Source organism: Micromys minutus, assembly GCF_963924665.1.
Source record: "Micromys minutus genome assembly, chromosome: X".
Classification (NCBI taxonomy): Eukaryota; Metazoa; Chordata; class Mammalia; order Rodentia; family Muridae; genus Micromys; species Micromys minutus.
The window spans coordinates 2,395,225-2,416,647 of NC_137970.1; the positions used below are offsets into that span (position 1 = coordinate 2,395,225).

A 21,423-nucleotide genomic window follows, 5' to 3' on the forward strand; every position below is an offset into this window, starting at 1 on the left:
CTTTCTTTCTATTTTAATTTGGGCAGGGAAGGGAAGGAGGAGCTGGAGCAGAGGGCTAAGGAGGAGAAAGGAGAGAGGTGGCCTGGAGAAACAGCAAGTTATAAGGCATCTCATAGCTGGGGGGTAAAGTAGGGTAGTGGTAGACCTGCCCAATCTAGGTGCGTAGCTTGTATTCAATATTAACTAAGTTGTGTTTTCACTGAATGAGCTTATTAGGGTTGGAGAGGTTATTACAACAAACAAGCATTTTAGAACCCTGGAAATTCACTGAAGTTGCAACAGATTAGGTAGTTTATTGATGGGAAAACAAACTACCAAACATTGGTACTTAAACCTGAAGCTACTTCCATTTTTCTACATTCTGAAGCATGAAAGCTACTAGTTTCCTATCACAACAGCAGCAGAAAGAGAAAAGCTTTATTTTGGCTCATGGTTTTCAGCTATGGCTGTATTTAGACCTGTGGTAAAGCAACACACCAGAATGAGTATGTGGTAGAGACTGTTCACCTCATGGCAGCCATGTAGCAAAGGGAATAATGATGCTGGGGACCTGATGTTTCCTTCAGAGGCATGCCCACAACAGTCTAACTTCTTTCTACTAGTGCCCACCTCCTAAAAGTTCTACCTCCTCCAAAGATCAGCACAAGCCTGGTATCCAGCCTTTAACATGGGCCTTTTGAGAGACATCTAAAATTCATAAACAAGTGTTGGAAGCCGTTTGTGCTGCACCCAAAGATGGCGCCGGCTTCCCGCCGATGACTCAGCAAACAGAGCTGTTGTCCAGCCCGATGGACATAGTGCGCATGTACCACTCACGTCACAGCCCGCTCTCGGGGCATGCTAATGATATACTGGAGGGCGCACCAATCAGGTAGCGACACGAGTCTCCTGGGCATATATAAGCAGTGCACTTTTCTTCCTCGGGGTCCCCTGCTCAGAGTACTGTACAATAAAGGTTGTTCACAGAAGAATCCTGTTGTCGCGAATCGTTCTTGCTGGCGAGACGTTAGGCACGTGACAAACAAGCCACAAGGAAGCACATGAAGTGTCAATAAAACTAGAAGTAGCGGAAATACTTGGAGTACCAGATGTTCTGAAAAGGCTAATGTCACAGTTTCCTGAGATTGCCAAGTTTGGTAAGCAACAGATCAGTACAGAGATATGGAAAAAGCAATAATGAGCATTGATAAGTTCCCCTATATCTTAGGGAGTATGGAAGGCCTTGTACATAATCACAAAAATATTGAAGAGGGCCTGTTAGTGACTCATCTCGTGATACGTTTTGGGCCTTGTTAGGTTTACTGTTGCTGTTATGAAACACCATGACCACAAAAAATTGGGGAGAAAAGGGTTTATTTAGCTTATCACTGTTCATTAAAGGAAGCCAGGACAGGAATTCACACATAGTAGGAACCTGGAGGCAGGAGCTGGTACAAGGGCCATGGAGGGGTACTGCTTAGTGGCTTGCTCTTCATAGTTTGATCAGTCTGCATTTTTATTGGATATTCTCTGTGTTTACATTTCAGATATTATCCCCTTTCCCCCAATCCCATTCCCCGTTCCATTGCTTCCATGAAGGTGCTCTCTCTCCCAACCACCCTCTCCCACCTCAGCACTTTGGCATTCCCCTACACTGGGAAAATAAACTTCACTGGACCAAAGGCCTTGGACTGAACACGGGGACCCCAATGAAGGCGCTAGAGAAAGGACTGAAGGAGCTGAAGGGGTCTGAAACCCCATGGAAAGAATAGTCTGCATTTTTATAGTACCCAGGACCACCAGTCCAAGGATGGCATCACCCATAATGGGCCAGGTACTCCCCCCACCTCCCATCAATCACTAAGAAATGGCCTACAGATGGATCTTATGGGGGATATTTTCTTAAGTGAAACTCCCTCCTTTCAGATAACTCCAGCCTGTGTCAAGTTGACACAAAGCCAGCCAGCATAGGCTGTACAAGCAAAAATGAATACCAGTGCAGGCACACTGGAACTTTCTCTTTTAATGGAGGACACACTGACTTGAGAATTGTAGCCACAACTCTGGGCCAATTACTGAGTGATAATGAACTGTACTGACTCAAAGATGACCTTTAAGGAAGCAAACTGGATGTTTTGTTTTCTCTTGACACGGTTTCTCTGTGTCCTGGCTGTATTGGAACTTACTATGTAGACCAGGATGGTCTAAAACTTACAGAGATCTGCCTGATTTTGTCTCCCTAGTCCTGGGATTAAAGTTGTGTGCCATCACCACCTGGCCTAGAATTTTTCAAGAAGGAAAGTGACATCAGTGAAGCAGGGTTCCTGAGAAGGTAACAGGCTGGTCAGCAGCACTGTGCTATCTTATCATGTCTCACTGGTAACCAAATCTCTCTATTTTACATGACTTGTGGTAAATCCTGCTGCTTAGGGAAATTCTCCTCTTATGGGACAGTTCAGCAAATCTAATAACTCTGAACTCTGGTAACAAGTTTAGAAGAAATAATCAAATTATAAATTATCTGTTAATACATATAATAGAACCAGCAAATACTGTTTGATCATATATGAGACAGGGAACAATAAAAGTGGATGTTTGGATGGGCTCAATACTAGGCTTTTCAGACAGACTGATGAGCCTGTTGTGTAAGGCATGCCTTGTAAATTTTTTTCATGACTCTCAGCTTTGGTCTATCATCCCTTGGTTTATTATTACACAATACTGCACATATTAAAGGGATGCTAAAATCCTATCAAATTAACTCCTACAAATCCCTAAGCAAATGTACCACAGAAACCCCAAAGCAACAGCCACAAAGGAAAAATCATGACATAGAGTTGACAAAATGTATTATTTGTAATGTAAAGTATTTAAGGATTATGAGACAAACAAAACAGTAATACACAGCTTCCTCTTCCACAGTTCATCATCCAAAAATGTCAAGGAAAGAACTCAAAACAGGAACCTGAAAGCAAGAATCAATGTAGAAGTCATGAAGGAACAGTTTTCTGGCTTTGTCCTCATAGCTTTCTCAACCTACTTTCTTATACAATGCAGGACCCACCTGCCAGGAGCGGCACCATCCACAGTGGCTGGGCCCTCTCACATCAATAACAAATCAAGGCGCTTTATGAGAAGCAGCCACGCGCATGCGTGCGTGCGTGTGTGCGTGCGCGTGCGCGAGAGGCAGGCGGCAGCTGTAGCTGCTGGTTCCCGGAAGCCGCGTTTCTCCGAGGCTCCAGTTAGCTTCGTGGTTCGGCGCCAGCGTCTTCCTGAGAGACGGCTGCTGTGAGTTGGTCTCCCGGAGCGGATCCAGGAAAGCCGTGCTGAGGGCAGTGGCAGCAGGTTGTAGCTGGTCCGAGAAACCTCGTGTGTCTCCTTAGTTCTTAGCGTCTCTCTGCTAGGCAGCCAAGAGGCTTGGTTCTCAGCATCCCTCAGCCGGGCAGTGAGGCCTACCGTTTTTTTGTGCTCCTTGGTTGGGCTGTGAGGCCTACCGCGTTTGGGACCCTGGGCGCGGTGAATCCTACCGCGATTGGGACCCTGGGCGCGGTGAATCCTACCGCGATTGGGACCCTGGGCGCGGTGAGGCCTACCGCGATTGGGACCCTGGGCGCGGTGAATCCTACCGCGATTGGGACCCTGGGCGCGGTGAGGCCTACCGCGATTGGGACCCTGGGCGCGGTGAATCCTACCGCGATTGGGACCCTGGGCGCGGTGAGGCCTACCGCGATTGGGACCCTGGGCGCGGTGAATCCTACCGCGATTGGGACCCTGGGCGCGGTGAATCCTACCTTGTGTGGGACCCTGGGCGCGGTGAGGCCTACCGCGATTGGGACCCTGGGCGCGGTGAATCCTACCGCGATTGGGACCCTGGGCGCGGTGAATCCTACCTTGTGTGGGACCCTGGGCGCGGTGAGGCCTACCGCGATTGGGACCCTGGGCGCGGTGAATCCTACCGCGATTGGGACCCTGGGCGCGGTGAATCCTACCGCGATTGGGACCCTGGGCGCGGTGAGGCCTACCGCGATTGGGACCCTGGGCGCGGTGAATCCTACCTTGTGTGGGACCCTGGGCGCGGTGAGGCCTACCGCGATTGGGACCCTGGGCGCGGTGAATCCTACCTTGTGTGGGACCCTGGGCGCGGTGAGGCCTACCGCATTTGGGACCCTGAGCATGGTGAGGCCTACCGCATTTGGGACCCTGGGCGCGGTGAGGCCTGCCACGTGTGGGACCCTGGGCGCGGTGAATCCTACCGCGTTTGGGACCCTGGGCGCGGTGAATCCTACCGCGATTGGGACCCTGGGCGCGGTGAATCCTACCGTGTGTGGGACCCTGAGCATGGTGAGGCCTACCGCATTTGGGACCCTGGGCGCGGTGAGGCCTACCGCGATTGGGACCCTGGGCACGGTGAGGCCTACCGTGTGTGGGACCCTGAGCATGGTGAGGCCTACCGAGTTTTGGACCTTGGGCTCGGTGAGGCCTACCGCGTTTGGGACCCTGGGCGCGGTGAGGCCTACCGCGATTGGGACCCTGGGCGAGGTGAGGCCTACCACATTTGGGATGCGGGCAGTGAGGCCTACCGTGTTTGGGGTGCGGGCAGTAAGGCCTACTGCGTGTGGGACCCTGGGCGCGGTGAGGCCTACCGCGTTTGGGATGCTGTCAGTGAGGCCTTGAGACCTTAGCACCCCTCGGCTTGGCAGCGAGGCCTTAGTCCCTAACACCCTGTAATTTGGCAGCGAGGCCTGCCGCCTTTGTGCCCCTTGGCTGTGCACCCCTTGGCAGGGAAGGGAGTCCTACCACTGTTGTGCTCTTGGGTGGTATAGGCAAGACCTTCCACTTGTGACTTCGTGCTTTGTTCTTCTTGGCAGGGCAGCGAGGGCCTCTCAGTTTCTGAGAACCTGTGTGCTCTAAGATGGCCGCCCCTACAAGGCCTCCCAGCCCTATGCAGTCACTTCGGGAAGAAGCAGTATGTGCCATCTGTCTGGATTACTTTAAGGAGCCTGTGTCCATTGGCTGTGGGCACAACTTCTGTCGAGGGTGTGTGACTCGGCTGTGGAGCAAGGAAGATAAACAGGACCGGGAACAGCCTGCTAATGGGGACCACGTCGTTAGAGACGTTTTGCTTCATAGGGACACAGAACAGGAGATGTTTCAGCATCGGCCACGTACTAGACGCTCTGATGGTCATGGCCATAGAAGGCATCAGGATGATGCCGACTCTGTGTGGGATGATGATGAGGACGATGAATACTGGAACAGGGTACACGGAATGGTACATGACCTGAGAATTAGGGTTTTTTCAGAACAAGAAAGAGATGAACACCCCCATGATGGCCACCCATACCATCGCTATGGCCGCTATCGCAATCGTCCAGTCTTTCGCCGTGGTCCCCCACATCCACCTGTGCGTCGGCAGCTGTATCCAGATGTCCAAGTACGTCCTCCACCTCGTCATACACCACGGGTCTTCAGCTGCCCACAATGCCGAAGGACTTTTCCAAGTCGCAGTTTTCGACCCAATTTGCAGCTGGCCAACATGGTCCATATAATTCGCCAGCTTTGCCATACTCCATGAAATTAGCAAAGCATGTGCTCCAAATATGAGGAAACTCTGGAGCTTTTCATTGAGGTAGAAAAAAAAGCCCATCTGTATGGTGTGTCTAGATTCGTGGCACCACAAAAGTAACAATGTGATGCCATTGAATGAAGTACTTAAAGAAAAAGAGGAGCAAAAACGTGAGAAACCAGTAGTACTTTGCAGTCTCAGTGCTACCCCAGAAATAGAGTAGTAGTTGGTATGTAGCTTGGTAGCAGAATGCTTGTTTGCCTAGTGTGTTTTATCCTCTGCTTTCCAATGTATTTTGAATTAATGACTATCAGACCTCAGTTTTAGGAAATATTAGTACTTTGTTGCTATTAGCTGAGAATTTACTTATGGGAATGAAGAAAACTGCTTAGTTTCAAAATTGGGTTATTAGAACTGAATGTTTTCATGAACCTGGTATTTGACTACTTAAAAGATTTCTGAGGTTGTTATTAGCTGATTTGGGAACATACTTCATAGGAGTCTATGTCAGTAGTTTTTATAGTAATGCTATACTTAGATTTTTAGCAAAAGTTGAAAAGTTGTCAAGGTACACTGCTATTTTTGTGGATTGTTTTGGAAATCGTCAGGTTTTCTGTGGTCATAAGCTAAGAAAGAGTATGTTTACTTAATTCAAGTTTGCTTTTGAAGTTGTGGAGCTCTTTCAATGCTTTTGTTAGATCCAAAGTTCTTAGTCATTAAAGAGAGCTGCATTCAGCATTTGGACAACTATTCCAACATTAGGGAACCAAAGAAAAATTGAAGCTGAAAATATGAAACCTTGAAAAATTAAAACTTTAAGCCAGATTTTAACACTGAAATGCACTGGCCCTGAAAATGTCAATAAGCAAATAATAATAAGCAAATTTTTCTTGTGAAGTGTTTAAAGCAAAACTTGCCCAAATCAGCATATATAGTATATGTTAGCAGATTCTTATACAAAGTGCCCAATTTTGTCCTCCTTCTCTTTAGAGCCTCCCTTTCCTGTGTAGTCCCCCTTCATCAGTGCTATTTCAAGAAAACCTAGAATGTTCAGAAATACTTTATGTAGTGTGTTTCTTACAAGTTAAAAATATGTGGTAGCTTTAAGAGGATAAATGTGTTTCACCTTGTCTAGTTTTTACTGAATAGGTTCAAGAAGACTTTGTGGAATTTAAATGAGTCTGATTGTTTTGATTAGAAACTTAGAGAGAAATTTGTGTGCAACTGTAAATGCAGATATTCATTGCATTTTTCAATTTTCTTACATTTTTGTTTCTGTTCTTATTTTCCCCTTTGTTTAATTCGAAGGAAACTATTAATGCCTTGTTAAAAAGTTTTATTGTATTTTATACAGTATTCAGTAAAGACAAATTTAAGTTTCATGGTGAAAAAACAAAACAAAACAAATCAAGAACAATCAAAAAATGTCCCAAAGACTGGCCCACAGGCCAACCAGGTTGGGTATTTTCTTGATTGGGGTAACGTCTTCCAGAATAACTAGCTTATTTTTAAGAAAACTATTTAGGACAAGGGGTAAAAAGACAAACTAAAATGAATGAAAGGGAAAACCAGAAGGATTAGAAACAAGAAGGAAGGAAATGCTACAAAATTAAAGTAGGTCTGTTAAGGGAGAGAAAGAAAAGGACAGGAAGGGAAGTAAAGGGTGGGAAAGGGTGGAAAAGTCAGGAGAAGAGAAGGGATAGAACATTAGTAGAAGATGGAGTCGAGGACCTTGGCAGAACTGTGGACAAGGGAAAATGTGATAGAAATGTGCAGGAAAAAATGTGAAAGCACACAAGGAAAGCACTGAGACGTGGAGAGGAAGGAGAGTAGTGCAGGGAAAGAGATGGGGTAGAAAATGAAGAGAGAGAACGGAGCTTTGGGAAAGTGAAGCAAAGGAAAGGAGAGAGGAAGAAAAGAGAAAGTTAGAAATGGAGGTCAGAGAAGAGGATTAATGGTATGATGGAAGAAAATAGAAATAAAAAAACAAGTAGATAAAAATTAAGAGAAGGATATAAAAGCAAAGGAAGGAAGTGGATGGAAGGAAAGGATGTTGAAGGGATGAGGGAAGGAGGAAGGGGAAAGAATGTAAAGGAAAGGAAGACAAGAGAAAGAAGAGGATAAGGGAGGGAATGAGAATCAAAGGCAAGGAAGGGGAAAGGGGAGTTAACAGTGAAATAAAGTGACCTTGAGTATGAGCAAGAAGGGATAAAGAGGATGGAAAAGATGGAAATGGGGGGAAGAAAGTGAAAGAAAACAGGAAAGAGAAAAATAGGAAAATGCAGTTTATGGGGAAGAGCTGGGATTGGAAGAGATGTGGGGAAAAGAGATATAAAAGGAAATAAACAAGGGAGGAAGGGAAAGGGGATGGGACAGGGCAGAAGAGGTATAACTGAAATGAATGGAAGGCTTAACAGAATGAAAGAACACAGGACATGAAAATACAGAAAGCGTATTGTGATGGTTTGTAAATGCTTGGCCCAGGTAGTGGCATTATTAGAAGGAGTGGCCCTGTTGGAGGAGGTGTGGCCTTGTTAGAGCAGGTGTGTTACTGTGGGTGTGAGTTATAAGACCCTTATCCTAGCTGCCTGGAAGCCAGCATTCTGCTAGCAGCCTTCAGATGAAAATATAGAACTCTCAGCTCCTCCTGCACCATGCCTTGCCTGCATGCTGCCATGCTCCTTCCTTGATGATACTAGACTGGACCTCTGAACCTGTAAGCCAGTCACAATTAAATGTCCTTATAAGAGTTGACTTGGTTATGGGTGTCTGCTCACAGCAGTAAAACCCTAAGACAGGTATAAAACAAAATAAGTAAATAGAAGGGAGGCATGATGTAAGAGAGAGTGGGGTGGAGAGCAATGATGGGGACTGGGCAGGAAGGGAATGGGGAGGCCAAGGAAACCAAGAACGGGCAAGGTTAGCATCCAAGGGATTACAGTGAAGGAGGTAGGATGGAAGGCAGTAAGCTGGAATGCAAGACAAATAGGAAAGGACAGTGAAGACATAGAAGGAAGGAGGGTAGGAGAAAGGGGAGGAAAGAGGAGGAGGGAAGGGAAGAGATGGCTGGAAGCCGTAGGAGACTGAAAGGAAAGAGGATGGAAGAAAAGGGAACTCAGAACCTGAACTAAGGTGTCTCAAGGAAAGAGACAAGAAGGGACATCTTTCAGGCAGTGTTTGATGCCTTGCAGCCTTTGGGGTTTTTGATTTTTGGTTTTTTTTTTTTTTTGGATTTATTTTATTATCTTGTTTGTGTGCACAATGAATGTAGGTGTCTATGGAGACCAGAATGGAACGTAACCCTTTGGAGCATGAGGCATTTTGTGAGCTGCTGCTGACATGGGTGCTGGGATCTGCTGAGTATGTGCTCTTAACTGCTCTCCAGTCTTGATTTTCTTTTTTTGTCTTTAACTTTTTATTCTTTTGTGAATTTCACATTGTGCAACTGTACTGGCTGGTTTTGTGTGTCAACTTGACACAAGTTGGAGTTATCACAGAGAAAGGAGCCTCAGTTGAGGAAATGCCTCCATGAGATCCTGATATAAGGCTTTTTCTCAACTAGTGATCAAGGGGGGAGGGCCCAGCCCATTGTGGGTGGAGCCATCCCTGGGCTGGTAGACCTGGGTTCTATAAGAAAGCAGGCTGAGCAGGCCAGGGGAGGCAAGCCAGTAAGTGACATCTCTCCATGGCCTCTGCATCAGCTCCTGCTTCCTGACCTGCTTGAGTTCCAGTCCTGACTTCCTTTGGTGATGAACAGCAATGTGGAAGTGTAAGCTGAATAAACCCTTTCCTTCCCAACTTGCTTCTTGGTCAGGATGCTTGTGCAGGAATAGAAACCCTGACTAAGACAGCAACCCAATCACAACTCATCTCCCTGCCACTTTGTACCCACTCTTTGCCCTTGCAATCCACCCCCATAAAAACTTGCTATGAAAGCTATAGTGTGTCACAGTGTGTCCCACAGTCCACACTTTTCCCCCTTTGTCCACACTTATGCATGTTCATTACATTGAGTTAGTTGTTGGTCTGGCTTCTAACCTTGTTTTCTTTTTCTGAAGTCAATTTATTTCTTGTGTTTTATATGTTGGCTGATGCCTTCTTTGTTGAGACTATCATTTGTTTCGATTTTGTTCATATGTACCCTGAGATAATTTTATAATGTATGTTTTCATATTTTAAAATAATTATACAATTTTGGCATTCACATATAATGTATTTTTCCATTTAATTTGTCATCTTTATGATTTGTAGTAAGATACTATGATATTTTTATTATTATTGCTTTAAAGAGGATATAAAATGTTGGTTTTTATGACATTTTCACACATAACTACCATTGTATTTCCTAAGCACCTTCCCTCATAACTTTTTCCTTGTCTGGTCCCCTTCTATCAAACAGTCCCCTTCCTGCTTTCATGTTACACCCACACACACCCAGCTACCCCCCACACACAAACACCACGTTTTTAAAGTTTTCCAAGGCCATTACAGTCATTTTAATTGAAAGATACTGAGCAAGACTACAAAACAACCAGTCATTGCAAGAACAGCCAAAATACAAAACAAAAGGTTTCCCAAACAAAAACAAACAAATAAACCAGCCCACAAGTCAGGGATACCACAATCCCAATATAGGACCATGAGAATAAAAATGTGAAACCTGGTTGGTGGTGCACACCTTTAACCAGGCACTCGGGAAGCCAAGGCAGGTGGATCTCTGTGTTCAAGGTCAGCCAGGTCTACAGAGTGAGTTCCAGGACAGCCAGGGCTATACAGAGAAACCCTGTCTTGAGAAACAAAAAAAAAAAAAAAAAAAAGAGGAACACAAGACAGATATTTTAAGAAATATGAGGCAGCTGACATGTCAAACCTAATAGGCAGTGGGAGGGTGTGAGGTGGGGAGCATCCTCCGTGCTGGGACAGTGCTACATTTGTAATGGGACTTCTGAGAGTCAAAGACCTATCTCATGGCTATTGGATGACCAGCAAGGTGAGGCTAGTATGAGCCTAGGAGCTTGTGGAGATCAAATCTCTACTCTGTAGCATGGGGTTGCAGCTTAGAGTGCTAGCCTGGTGGGCACAAAGGCCTGGGTTTGATCTCCAGAACCACATGAAAACTGAGCGTGGTGGTACATGCCTGTAATCCCATCAAGTATGAGGTAGAGGCAAAAAGAACTGAAGTTCAAGGTTGTCCTCAGCAAGTTTGAGGCCAGCGTGGGCAGCAGAAAACCCTTTCTCAAAAAAAAAAAAAAAAAAAAAAGTGGGGGAGCCAGCCATATGGCTCAAAAGATAAAGGTGTTTGCTGACAAACCAACAATATGAGTTCAAACCCTGGAACCCACACAGTGGCAGGGGAGACCTAACTCCCCTAACCTCCCACAAATCTTGTGGCATTCATTCCCCAACACACAGATATTTGTTAGGTAGTACATCTGTAGAATGGAGTAGGAATACAATAGCCTTAAATGAACATAGAACTCTAAAATGGACCAAATCAGGGGCTAGAAAGGTAACTCGGTGGTTATGAGCATTGGCATGGTCCTTAACAAGGTGCTTCATCTTCAGTGACATACAGGACACACAACAGTAGTGTTTGCATCTAGACAACCCAAAATTGAAAAATGAACCAAAACTTTACATATTAGAAGCAATTACAAATGGCAGTGCCCTGTGAGCATGGAAATGGGTACAAAAGGATCACAAAATAAATGTCAAATGCTTACAATCACACTGATACTGAAAAGTTTTAAAAATCACAAAAATTAACACCAGGGTCAGACCCATATCAACACATCCAAAAGATGATTCAGACCATATGTGGTGGCTCATAATTTAAATCCCAGCACTTGAGAGGCAAGAGGCAAGGGATTTCGAGGCAAGCCTGGTCCAATTCCAGGCTAGCCAGGGCTACATAGTTAGACCCTGTCTCAAAAGGGGGAGTGAAGGTAGACACAGAGATAATCCAAAAACAACCAACAACCAAGTAAGTATATTAACCAAAAGTATGAAAACACATGTCGAAACGCCAAAACTATTTTTCTTGAGATTGATGCCATCAACCTCTATATTAACATTTTATACAAAATTCAATCTCCTGCCCTCAGCAATCAAAAGGTGAACTATGGCGGTGAGGCTGTGTGTCCTGTCCTGAGTCATTATTTGCTGTGACTTTTAGGCTAAGCCTTGCCCCAAGTGATTCCATTGGACAAAAGCAACATTTGGCTTCATTTTGCATAGAAATAAAGAGGTGAGAGGAATTTGCAAGTAATTGGCATATAGACACCACCACCTGTCTAGCACCATCCATAAGGAACAGCCTGATAAGTCACTTATTCCTCTGAATGAGAAGGCACCATCTATTATTAAAGTGGGAATGTATGAACATGTAGGTGCACTTAAAACCATACCAGAAGGCTGGGGATGTAACTCAGTGGTGGAATGCTTACCTAGTATGCTCAAGGCCCTGAGTTAAGTCTGCTGTATGGCAAAAGAAAAGGAAAATGACACAGAAAAACCAAGTCCAATGACTTATTGAACATACCAGTCTGATGAAAGATACATTCTCACCTGAGCCCTATAAAATCTGACCACCTAGTGTGTCTACTAGAGTTTCTGCAAACCTTGGTCCCTACTGCTAATATGGCTCACTCGAATTACCATTTACCTGTCCATTTTTCTAGACCTAGTCCTATACCTAGCCTGTATAGCTTGACTCAACCCTGCAGACACTGAAACCAGAGGCTCCAGCTTGGCATTGTGTTTGCCTAGTAATTGTCTCTAATCACCAGTAGTGAATCCCTTTGCATACATGTCAACTCTTAGCTGTCTCCAGTAAAGTCACTGTGGATTCTGCTGCAGGCTCTTTAAATGTTCTATAGCCATTCTATAACACACACACACACACACACACACACACACACCACACAGCCTTTTTATAGTCACTCTTTAACCTATACAAACACGATCATCTATTGTATGCTTTAAGAATTAATATTAGTAATTAAAATCAGAGTAAAATGTAACTTTTATTCTCCTGATGTAATTGTCTAGGAGGCTTGCTGCCTCAATCTGTGAACCTAGGTCTAGTCCTGGAAGCTTCTAGCCTCTACAGTCTAATCTAGGCCTAGAATCTTTTCAGCTTCTGAGACTTACTGCTGAGTGAGCTCACCACTTTCTAGCTCTTTCTGAATTCTGGTTGGCTAGTCAATTCAGCTCTTCTGGCTCAAACTCCCCTCCAGGCTGACTGATTTCAGTCTGGCCTCTTTCAGCTTCTGACTGAATTTCTCTGCTTGGCCTCATAGTAACTCTGGCAATCTGTTCTAATCTTCTGGCTCCTTTCTCATTCTCTGACTCATTCTGTCTTCACCTGTGTCTAGCTTGTTCTCTCTGCAACCTGTCTGAACAACTGTTCCAGTAGGAAAAACTACCTTCTTTCTCTTCTTTCTGCATTGTTCTTAAGTAGTTTACCTTTCCTCTCTCTTCTGAACATTGGCATATCCTAATCTGTCAAATCTTTCTTCTGATTAATTGTAAAGGTCTGTGGTTCACCAAAGAATGATACCCCAGACTAAAATTATATGCAACAATGAAAAACATTGATTCTTCAGAAATTGCCAGTATGCAGGGATCTCTAGCCACCAAATGGAGATGTTGAGGGAATTTTTAAAGCCTGTTAGGGGAATTCCAGGGAGGAGTGGAATTCTACCTTTCTCTACCTCAATTGGTTTTTTCTATTTCCAGGGGGGTATGGGTGTCCCCAGGATTGGCTAGGTGTGCTGTCATTCTACTAGTGTATGCTCTCTCCAGTTTCTTTTTTGAGGCGCTCAGAGCTATGAGTTTTCCTCTTAGTACTGCTTTCATTACATCCCATAAGTTTGTTGTGCCTTTCTTTTCATTAAATTCTAAAAAGTCTTTAATCTCTTTATTTCTTCCTACACTAAGTTGTCCTTGAGTAGAATGTTGTTGAGCTTCCATGTGTATGTGGGCTTTTTGTTGTTTTTGGGGTTTTTTTATTGTTGTTTTTGTTGTTATTAAAGACCAGCCTTATGGTGATATGATAGGGTGCATGGGAGTATTTCTATCTTCTTGTATCTGTTGAGGCCTGTTTTGTGAGCAACTATATGGGGCTGGGTGCAGAACCAGTGCCCAAGGTCTGCTCAGGGCTCAAGTTCAGACCTGAAGGGTCTCTCTCCACTGGCTGGGCAGGGATCCCTGAATCTCTGGATCCTGGGGGACCCAGTTATTCCAGGTATTGTAGCAGTTGTTGTGGCCTCCCCACTTGTGACCCTGGGCATATTAGAGCACCTGGATGATGGGTTGGTTTCCTCTGGGTGTTGTGAGGATGGATGCAGAACCAGTCACACACAAATTTTTAAATGGTTTTTGCACACACATACCACATCATTTCATTCTATTTTTAAATATCTATATATATTCATGTAAGTAAGAAAACTTATTGTGGTAAATATTATAGAGTGGAAACCTGCACTAGTGCCAGCTTCTGAGGGGCCATATAGCACTGCTGGGATCTCTAACTTGGTGCTACATGCTGCCTCTAAGAACTCAGGCACAGTTTACTCCACCACCACTGCTGCTTCTGTCCCGGGTGGCCTACAGCCTCCCCAGCGTGTTGATTTCACTCACTCTCCTCCACCACCTGTTACAAACATGACTCCTTATCCATTAACTTACCAAACAGGTTTATATGTTAAATTCTCAATCCACAAACCCTCTACACAATAAGCTTACAGCCAATGGACAAAGTTATAAACTGTCCATCTATATGAGATAAATTAGACCCATAGAAACCCTTAGAAATAATTATAATAACCTTATCAAGTTAGAGATGCACTGAAACATATACATCTGCTTCCATGTTGCCTCTGCCATCTCTGCCTCCTCTCTCTTTTCCCCTCCTCCACCCTTTTTTCCCACATACCTCTCCACTGTCCAGTCATGTATCACTTCAACATCAACCCACACATCACCCTTTCTGTTTACTTAAAAAGAAACTTTACCTTCAAATGTATCTAAATGACTATGTTTTCTCAAAGTTAATTAGCTTGGGTAAGCTATAAAACTAAATTAGTCTTCAACTCCATCAGAAATCTGAGAATGGCCAAATATCTAAAAACATAGGAAGCCTAACACAGTTTCCAGAACTGAGACAGGCTGCAGAGACAAATCTCCACTAGTAGTCAACCTGGTAGCAACGTTCTGGCCCAAGATCAACTAACAGACCTTTGAAAGGCAGTAATCTTGAAGGCCTTTAACCTTGCAGTTCATTACAAGCAGATTATGGATTGTTATGCCTGTTGAAAGGCCAGTGCTCACTGATGCTGTGTATACACATGGAAAGCCAGTGCTTGAAAATGAGTGACAAATACCTTAGAGAATTTTTATGGTAATCTCTATGAGTTCAAGTAAAGCCTGGTCTATATCATGAGTTTCAGACAAGCCAGGGCTACATACTGAGACCCTGTCTCAAAAGACGATTTTTTAAAATTCCTCAGCTACTAGGCAATTACTAACCAGTGACCATGACATTTTAACAGAGGGAACCAGCATGCTCTAATGTCTGAAATGGTGCCTGGAAAGTAGACACTGCAGAGGACCTTTTCTTTCTCTTTCTTCTTGCCTGGCATCCCTTATCAGTAGCAAAGGATGAAATCAGAATTATTTAAAAGTGTTGTGCGCCTAACGTCTTGCCAGCAAAAACGACGCGTGACAACAGGATTCTTCTGTGAACAACCTTTATTGTACAGTACTCTAGAGCAGAAGACCACATGGAAGAAAAATGCACTGCTTATATATGCCCAGGAGACTCGTGTCGCTACCTGATTGGTGCGCCCTCCAGTAAATCATTAGCATGCCCCGAGAGCGGGCTGTGACGTGCGTGGTACATGCGCACTGCGTCCCTCGGGCTGGACAACTGCTCTGTTTGCTGAATCATTGGCGGGAAGCCGGCGCCTTCTTTGGGTGCGGCACAAACGACTACCAACATAAAAGTAAAAGGAACATGCTTGAGCTGGAGAGATGGCTTAGAGGCTACAAGCACTGACTGCTCTTCCAGAGGTCCTGAGTTCAATTCCCAGCACCCACATGGTGGCTCACAACCATCTGTAATGGGATCTGACACCCTATTCTGGTGAGTCTGAGGACAGCTATAGTGTATTTATATACATAAAGTAAATAAATACTTTTTAAATGTTAATTTTTTAAAAAAAGGAACATGCTTGTGATACCAAGATGTGGAATAAAGACAGTCATAGGAAGTTCATGAGCTCTAGGCTACCCTAGGCCATATAACGAATATCCCATCTTTAATACAACATAATTAGAAGGGTATGGGAGGGGTTGTGACTAGGGCTCAAAGCTTTAAGGAGGTGACACCAACCAGCTGATCCTTATCTCAAGAAGTTGCAATACCACAAGGCTGATTCTTTCATGATTGGGCATCTAATGAAACTGCCAACAGGACTCTTCTATTCCTGTGTAGAAGTGATGCTGGGAAGCCATTTAGATAAACAAAGTCATGAGAATGAGAAAAGATTAAGTCCCTTCATCTTTAACCCAAAGCATATATCTAGTATCTTTTTTTCCGTTAGCTGTGTAGCCTTGGCTGTCCTGAAACTTGGTCTGCAGACCAAGCTGGCCTTGAACTAGAGATCCACCAGACTCTGCCTCCCACAGATTGGGATTAAAGGTCTGCATCACTACCACCCAGCTATATCTAGTTTCTTATTAGCCAGATTCCAGCTGCAAGCAGCTGACAAGGCAGTGTTTCAAGAATCACAAAGCATAGTCTCCAAGGGTAGGCTTACAGTAAGAACACAATAGCTTAATAACTAGCACAAGGCCTACAGTTACCAATAGGGACAAATCTTAGGGAAGTAACGTTACTTGAAAACAAAACAACTGCTAAGATTTTACCTACAGTATGACACCATTTCTGTGAAAATTTAACAGTATAGCACTATACATTGCAGGCTCCATACTATACCAAAAATATTTCACAGTAGATTCAAATTTAAAATGTTTAAAAACAATCTTACCTTTTGAGGAAAGTATACATAAATATCATCACCTTGAAACAGACAGTATGTGAAACATAAAAGTTCACTACAAGAAAAAAGTTAACAAAGTTGAAGAAGCAGCTATAGTCCGAGAAAAGATACCATAGCATGGATGAATGGCTTTATATGCTTACACATAAAGTAGTGACACCAACGGCAACATTTGAACCAGAACGTGACAATACTTAAATCAGTAGGTAAAAGATAAACAGTAAAGAATTCGAGCAGTCAGTACACATAAGAAAAATATCGAGGTAGCTAATTATCAGACAATGTGTTCAACTTCACCACTAAATGAAGAAATACAAGTGAAACCAGCCAGGCAAACTGCCTCCCTTTATCAAAGCACTCAGGAGATGAGGCAAAAGTTTAAGGCCATCCTGGACTACAAACTGTCTCAAAAACAGTAAAAAATAATGAGATGGAATACTGGCATAAAGAGAGAGTAACACACACACTTTTATACCAGTCTAAGTGTCATACTGTGGCAAATGTGCTTTGCATGTTCTGATTGATTCTATGCCCCTGGGGGCTTGACCCAGTGTGGAGTGAGCACATTGTCAAGGAGAAACTTTCTCCAATGCACAAAGCAAGGATGGTCCCAAGTGAGTTCTCTGGTGTTCTGTGAGGTGGGCCTTCCGACAGAAGCCCTTTCTACATTCCTGACACTCAAAAGGCCTTTCTCCTGTATGAACTCTCTGATGCTCAATGAGGCGCACTTTCACATAAAAGGCATTCCCACACTCACGACATTCATAAGGCTTCTCACCAGTGTGAGTTCTTCTGTGTTGATGAAGGGATTTCTTCATGCTAAAGATCTTCCCACAGTCATTACACTCATAGGGTTTCTCTCCTGAATGCATACGCTGATGTTCAGTGAGCCGGGCTTTCACATAGAAAGCATTTCCACATTCATTACATTCATAGGGCTTCTCTCCGGAATGGATTCTCTGATGGATTCCCAGAGACGAGTGTACTCTGAAAGCTTTCCCACATTCACCACAGCGATAGGGCTTTTCCCCTGTGTGGGTTCTCTGATGATTACTCAGAGTCATTTTGATTCGGAAGAATTTCCCACAGTCTCCACACTTATAGGGCTTCTCACCTGTGTGAATCCTTTGATGCTGTTTTAGGGATTTCTTGGCACGAAAGTTTTTCCCACAGTCCCCACATTCATAGGGTTTCTCCCCCGTGTGAGTTCTGAGGTGGTGGGTGAGGGATATCTTGACACGAAATGTCTTACCACATTCGTTGCATTTATAAGGTCTCTCACCAGTGTGTGTCCTCTGGTGGATTGTGAGTGTTGCCTTCTCAGAAAAGGTTTTCCCACATTCCATACATTTGTAGGGCCTCTCTCCTGTGTGTGTTCTGCAGTGTAGATTGAGTTGTGACTTTCTGCCAAAAGATTTCCCACATTCATGACATTCAAAGGGCCTCTCTCCTGTGTGAGTTTTCTGATGAGCAAGGAAGTGAGACCTTGCACTGAAGGTCTTTGCACACTCACCACACCCATAGGGCCTCTCTCCAGTGTGGGTTCGCAGGTGCTCAACAAGGTTAGATTTCCGGCAGTACACTTTTCCACATTCATGACATTCAAAGGTTTTATCTCTGGTAGGAATCCTTTGATGTTGAACAAAGCCATTTTTTCCATGGACATCTTCCTCGCATCTATTATAACCAACATTTCGATTCACAGTTTGAATATTCTGATGCTGAAAAATGTTCTCCAGCACAAGGGCATTACTCTCAATTGAACTGTTGCCACACAGCAAAGACACATGTCCTTTAAAAACAAAAAGCGAGTCATTCTTTCATGGAAAATGTCCAAATGGCTTCTCCTTTCATATTATAAAATAATTAACATAGCCTTTATAACTCTATAATTTGCACCTAGACAGCAATACACACTGGTAATTCCAGTAATTAGGAGACATGAGTTTCAGGCCAACTTGGGCTATACAGTGAGACCTGTTCCAGAAAAACAAAAGAAAAAGAAAAGGAAAAAGAAAAAAGCCCACCTACAATTTGGCCCCTTGTAATTCACAGGCCTCTTCACTAGTCCCAGAATAAATTTCTCAGGTAAAGATCAGTGTTCACTGTTCTCTGTCTATACCTAATCTATACAGCTCTGTCTCGTCACTGATGTTTGCACGCTAATGTCGACCCTCCCATTTAAAAACCTTTCCCTGGACATAGTTCCTGAAAGTGCACATCAATTGCTGTCTTTCTTGATTTGGTTTTCTTTTTACCACCCAAACCACTTCACATCTGTTTGTTTCTGGATTACTTCCCTCACTAGATTGCAGGCTCCAAGAGAACAGAGATATCTATTTACTGCTGGGTTCCATTACCTAGAATGTGAGCAGCATATATTTGACACTGTTAACTTTTAGTGTGTAACTAAAGGAATAAATGAACAGATTCTGATGTCATGAGCATCCACATCAATGAAAAAACAAAAGAACACCTCTCTAACATGATGCAGGGGTTATTAAGTGCAGCAGATACCATCATAAACATCAAAATATGCTAATACTAAAGTGAGAGTATAATATTTGGGTAGATAATTTAGTTTTCTGAAACATGTAGACCTCCGGTCATTTGAAAGAGCCTAAGGCTCTAAAAAGACTCCTGAAGAAAATTGCATAAGGATGCCTTTTGACCTAAATTCCTGGGGTCTGGCTCCCCATGTATTCAGTCTATCTGGTTCTTGCTCACTCACCTGAGTAAGCGTGGCGTGAGGATTCCTCTTCTAACAGCCACAGCTCTTCTCCCCGCTCCAACTTGAAGATCATGTCTGGTTTGGTTACGCACAGGCCTGTTAATAGAAAATGATACAGACACGGGCCAAGATGTTTAAGTTTTAGGACACCTGAGGGAGGAGAAAGGCGCTTCTTTCATGAGCTGTACAAGGAAAGGACCCATTTAAACCTTACATTTGGGGTTGTGAGAACATATGTTCTTCCTAGAGCCCTAAATCAGTCAGCTATAATCCTCAAGTCTCAAAGTAAAATATCGCTCAACTGCAGTGGTGGTCACCACATACTCCCAGGGCTTTCGAAGACACAATCATTCTCACCCACAGATGCCAAGTGACTGTAGGTCTCCAGCATCACATCCTTGTGAATACTCCTCTGGGTAGGGTCCAGTCTGTGCCACTCCTGTCGGGTGAAATCCACAGCCACATCTTCAAATGACACAGATCCCTGTAATGACAGCCTGCAGTGATCAGAGCAAGGTACATGAGGAAGAAAACATAAGAACTAAGTTTCCCAGTGCAGCCCTATTGGGAGGCTAATGGAAAGAGCCATGCCAGATACCTTGTTTCATGTCTTACTTGATACTATACTTGAAAGAGAAGCCTGGAAAAGCTCTAGCACCACGGCAATATACTACTCATCAGACTGACAGTGGCACTCAGTACTTAGGAGGAGAAGATGGGAAGACGGGGTGGGGGGGGCTTCCTTCGACATAGAGCAAGTCACAGGTCAGCGTGGGCCACATGAAACCTTGTTTGAAAGAAAACATGACTAGACAGTAAGTTGTAACTCTGTACCTGCACCTACACAGGTTTCTGGGGAAACAAAACTGAAAAACGGAGAGACAGACACTGAAGTACTTTGTGTGTGCAAGAGATGCTGAACACAAATACGGAGGCGCTGGGCTTGCACAAGAAGACACTTCAAATTCTACTTGGTGTTATCCAGCCGCACTTCACTGGATTTAAATCCTCATAACAAAAATATTATGTCTGGGCTTGTGATGCCACTTAGTGGTGAAGTGCCTGCCTTAGTATGTGCAAGGCTCTGGGTTTTGTTCTTAGAACTGAAAAAAAAAAAAAAATTAAAGAGCTCTTGGCCTCTCTTGCCCTTGTGCCCTTGCAGCCTTGCTCTTCCCTTTCCCTTCCCCCCCTCTGTCCCACGTGCTCATGGCCGGCCTCTACTCCTCTACTTCTCTCTCTCTCTCTCTGCCTCTGCCACCCTCTTAACTCTCCCATGACCTGAATAAACTCTATTCCATACTAAAAAAAAAAAAAAAAAAATTAAAGAAAGTTTACCATCTAATTGTTTTTGGGTATCTGCTATGCAATTCCCCATTATACCCTCATCTCTGCACCTTCCCAGACTCTAGTAACCACTATTGTCCATTTCAATTCATCTTTATAACATCCACACAGGAGAGACCAGGGAGAATTTCTACATTGGGCTTATTTGCTTAATGTAATGTCCTTTGGTTCCGCTCATTTTGCTGCAAATGACAGGGTATGTTTATGTCTCCTCAGCACTCTAGCTCCCTTGCAATATACCCTGTACTGTCTCTTTAAATAAAATATCTAGATGTTTTGCAAAAAAAAGATGTTCCTTTTGTGGCTGAATAACATTACAATTTGTATATATACACAATATTTTATCTATTCAAGCACTAATGATTGCTATATCCTGTGTGTGTATGTGTGTGTGTGTGTATCAAATTATTACATACCAAGTACCAAGTAAATATATACAAATAAAATAGTCCTATGATATGTAAGGCTCCAAGTTTAAACCACAGCCATACAAATCATATATAGAAAAAAAGTATAAAGAAAGACGGTTGGCAAGATTGCTCTCAGCACTTAGGAAGCGGAAGCAGAGAGATTTCTTTGAGTGTGGGACCAGCCCGGTCTACACAGTGAGCTCCAAGCCAGCTAAGACTACACATAGTGATACAGGGTGTTAAAAAGGAAGAAAAAGAAAATGAATTTTAAGATAATGGGGAAAAAAAGCAGTAGAAACCATTAAGATGTTCTCTAACCAATGAGTG

At 43.7% G+C, this 21,423-nt stretch overlaps 1 protein-coding gene across 1 annotated transcript; it reads left to right on the forward strand.

The window, feature by feature from the left end:
* Nucleotides 1–4,891: 4,891 nt before the first annotated feature.
* Nucleotides 4,892–5,554, forward strand: LOC308416015 (E3 ubiquitin-protein ligase TRIM52-like; the record flags this gene model as incomplete). The annotated part of the gene is made up of 1 exon (XM_080911040.1): nucleotides 4,892–5,554. The coding sequence occupies one exon, from the start codon at nucleotides 4,892–4,894 to the stop codon at nucleotides 5,552–5,554; it is 663 nt and encodes a 220-aa protein (XP_080767166.1).
* Nucleotides 5,555–21,423: the final 15,869 nt, after the last annotated feature.